This window comes from Cnephaeus nilssonii (genome assembly GCF_951640355.1).
Source record: "Cnephaeus nilssonii genome assembly, chromosome: 4".
Taxonomy (NCBI): Eukaryota; Metazoa; Chordata; class Mammalia; order Chiroptera; family Vespertilionidae; genus Cnephaeus; species Cnephaeus nilssonii.
In genome coordinates, this window is record NC_137075.1 from 93,245,397 (window position 1) to 93,248,515 (window position 3,119).

The window sequence follows — 3,119 nt, forward strand, 5'->3', positions numbered from 1 at the left end:
GCTAGAACATTTCTATGTAGCATGTTCATGTGTCCTGAACATCCTTACAACATGGTAGCTTGGTCCCAAGGACAAGCATTGAGCTAGAGTCAAGAGGAAGCTGTGTCGCTTTAATGAGCTAATCTTGAAAGACATGCACAGCTCCTCCCACCACATTCTATATGTCAAGGAAGTCAGAAAGGTCTGCCTAGGTCAAGGGGAAATAAAAAAATGATAGGGGTATGGCAAGGTAGTGGAAAAGCAAGCAGATTAGAAATAGTGTTGTGGCCATTTTGGAAAATGTAATCTGCCACACTCAGGTTGTAACAAATGCTCATATTTGCATAGAACAACTACAGGATAGAAGTTCTAATGTCACTGCTTGAGGACAGCTTCCTCATCAACAATTAAAAAAGAAAAAAATGGTCTGGTCTAGGCCCGAGTGGCTGCGTTCGAAATGGGCAAGTTTATGAAACCCGGGAAGGTGGTGCTGGTCCTGGCCGGACGCTACTCCGGACGCAAAGCCGTCATCGTAAAGAACATTGATGATGGCACCTCGGATCGCCCCTACAGCCATGCTCTGGTGGCTGGAATTGACCGCTACCCCCGAAAAGTGACAGCTGCCATGGGCAAGAAGAAAATTGCCAAGAGGTCAAAGATCAAGTCTTTTGTGAAAGTTTATAACTATAATCACCTCATGCCCACAAGGTACTCTGTGGACATCCCCTTGGACAAAACTGGTGTCAACAAGGACGTTTTCAGAGACCCTGCTCTAAAACGCAAGGCCCGATGGGAGGCCAAAGTCAAGTTTGAAGAGAGGTACAAGACCGGCAAGAACAAATGGTTCTTCCAGAAGCTGCGGTTTTAGATATTTTTTGTTTCTGTCATTAAAAATCCATAAAAAGAAAAAAAGAAAAAAATGAATGATTCTATATAATACCAAAGTTCCTGCTTAATATCCATAAGTGTCGTATCTTATTTAATTTTCAGGTTTACAGATGAGCAAACTATGGCTGAAGTTCAAGTGACTTGCATAGGCTTTCATAACAAGCAAGTGTGTGATGGAAGGTGACTTTAGAGTCCAGCCTGCCACATTCCAAAGCCCAGGCCTCTTCTATTCCATCGTGCCTCATACCTAAAAAACTCTGTTCTCATCAGCTTTCCTTCCTTCCTTCCTCCCTCCCTCCCTCCCTCCCTCCCTCCCTCCCTCCCTCCCTCCCTCCCTCCCTCCCTTCCTTCCTTCCTTCCTTCCTTCCTTCCTTCCTTCCTTCCTTCCCTGAAAGAATTCAGATGAGATTTTAGCTGCGACTTAAAAGGGAGGAGACTTGCCAAATATTTTAACCCCTGAAGTGACTTCATATTTAAAATCAGTCTTTGCTTATAGTTGACTATTAGCATTCATTTTATTTCTTCATTGCACTGGAGAAGGCAAAGGAGAATAATAGCTTGGCTGTTATTGGTTGGTACCTAAGGACTGGGGAGAGAATCCTGAAGCATGTCTCTGACTCATAGTTACTGGTGTATAGGACAATAATGTGACTACAAGATTTTATGTGAGCGAGTTCACCAAGAGTTGATGATGACTAAGGGTACAAAGTGTCTTCAAAGTCAGATATGAGGACATGGGAAAGTAGGTCAAACATGGCTAGTGGTCTGGACTAAAAGGTCAAGGTATTGTTGCCTCAAGTTGGGCTTCTGTGTATGAGGGCCAGGCCCATGTAAGAGAATATAGCAGGCAAGGTGCCTCTCCTGTCCTTGGACTAGGTTCTTCTACTGAATGCAATTTTAAACAGAAGCCTTTGTGAAGGCTCTCTGTCTATACAGGGTCACCCCTTGATGATGGTTTACCACATTCATTTAGTAAAAACAAACAACAATAACAGAAAAAGTGGTCGACATTTTTTTGTGTTGTTAATTCTTGCCCCAGGATCTTTTTTCCCATTGATTTCTAGAGAGAAAGGAAGGGAGGGTGAGAGACAGAGAGAAACATCGATGTTAGAGAGACACATTGATTGGTTGCCTCCTACATGCACCCTGAGTGGGGCCCTGGATGGAGCCTGCAACTGAGCTACATGCCCTTGATTGGAATTGAACCCAGGACCCTTCAGTTCATGGGCTGACACTCTAACTACTGAGCAAAATGGGTTAGGGCTAATCCAATAATCTTTTAATATGTTTGGCATTGAATTGATCCAACCAATAGGCTTATGGCATCATGTGAATACAGTCTTATAAAAAGGATTCCCCCCCCTCCCCCCCCCCCACACACTCTTTTTAACACACATTAACTGTAGAGAAATCTATGGCTTTTAGGAAATTTCTTATAAGAATTTTCATTTTTTGTTAACAATGGGTTAGGTGTTAAAAGATCATTCTGAGTCTGGTTGACAAAAGGCGTTGCTGTGCTGCCTACATCAACATGCTCTCCAGTACAAATGGCCTGCCAAGGACAATTTGTAGGTCTTAGCAGTGGGATTTCATTTTCTTTCATGAGCTTGCAACAATTGCAGTTGCTTCCTAGCTCAACATCTGGAAACACATTTGGCTTCATTGTTGGAAACTAAATTAGCATCTGTGTTCACGAACATGGGGCTGACCTTGCACTGGACAGCAGTGACTGGGTCTGTGTTTGACAGGCCAGTCTTCCTTGACTTTAGGAAAGAAGCTGAGATGCATTTCTTTTCTGGCATGAGTTTCCATCTCTCAGAACAGCCTGAGTCTACTCATTATAAACTGGACATTTGCCCTAGGCCATGGAGCAAAAGATGACACTAATTGGAAGTAGGCATCCTGGAAAACATTGTCAGAGTCATCTCCTGCAGGAAAAGAAGCCTTATCTTGTGCCAATACTGAACGGTGGGCTCCATGGACCTGCCTGTGTCTGCTCACACCTGTTCCAACATGGATGCCAAGAAATGGGGGGTCAGGAGGAAATTAGACAAACAGAGCCTTTGGGAAGCCACCAAAAGTCACAGCGTCCTTTGAAAGTCCTTTGGAATTCTAAGAGATTGGACAAGGAGGGGATGCCCTATGTAGATGTATTTGGCTGTGGTCATGAGCACTGAGAATCCCACTGCAAGCACCAATGTGAACAAACTAAATAGTGAAGGAAAAAGGGACAGAGTATCTAAGTAGACAAT

General features: G+C 43.7%; 1 protein-coding gene across 1 annotated transcript; it reads left to right on the forward strand.

The window, feature by feature from the left end:
* The first annotated feature begins 412 nt into the window (after positions 1-412).
* LOC307097507 (large ribosomal subunit protein eL27-like) lies at positions 413-877 on the forward strand. The gene has a single exon (XM_079767647.1). The coding sequence runs from the start codon at positions 437-439 to the stop codon at positions 845-847; it is 411 nt and encodes a 136-aa protein (XP_079623773.1). The 5' UTR covers positions 413-436; the 3' UTR covers positions 848-877.
* The last annotated feature ends 2,242 nt before the right edge of the window (positions 878-3,119 follow it).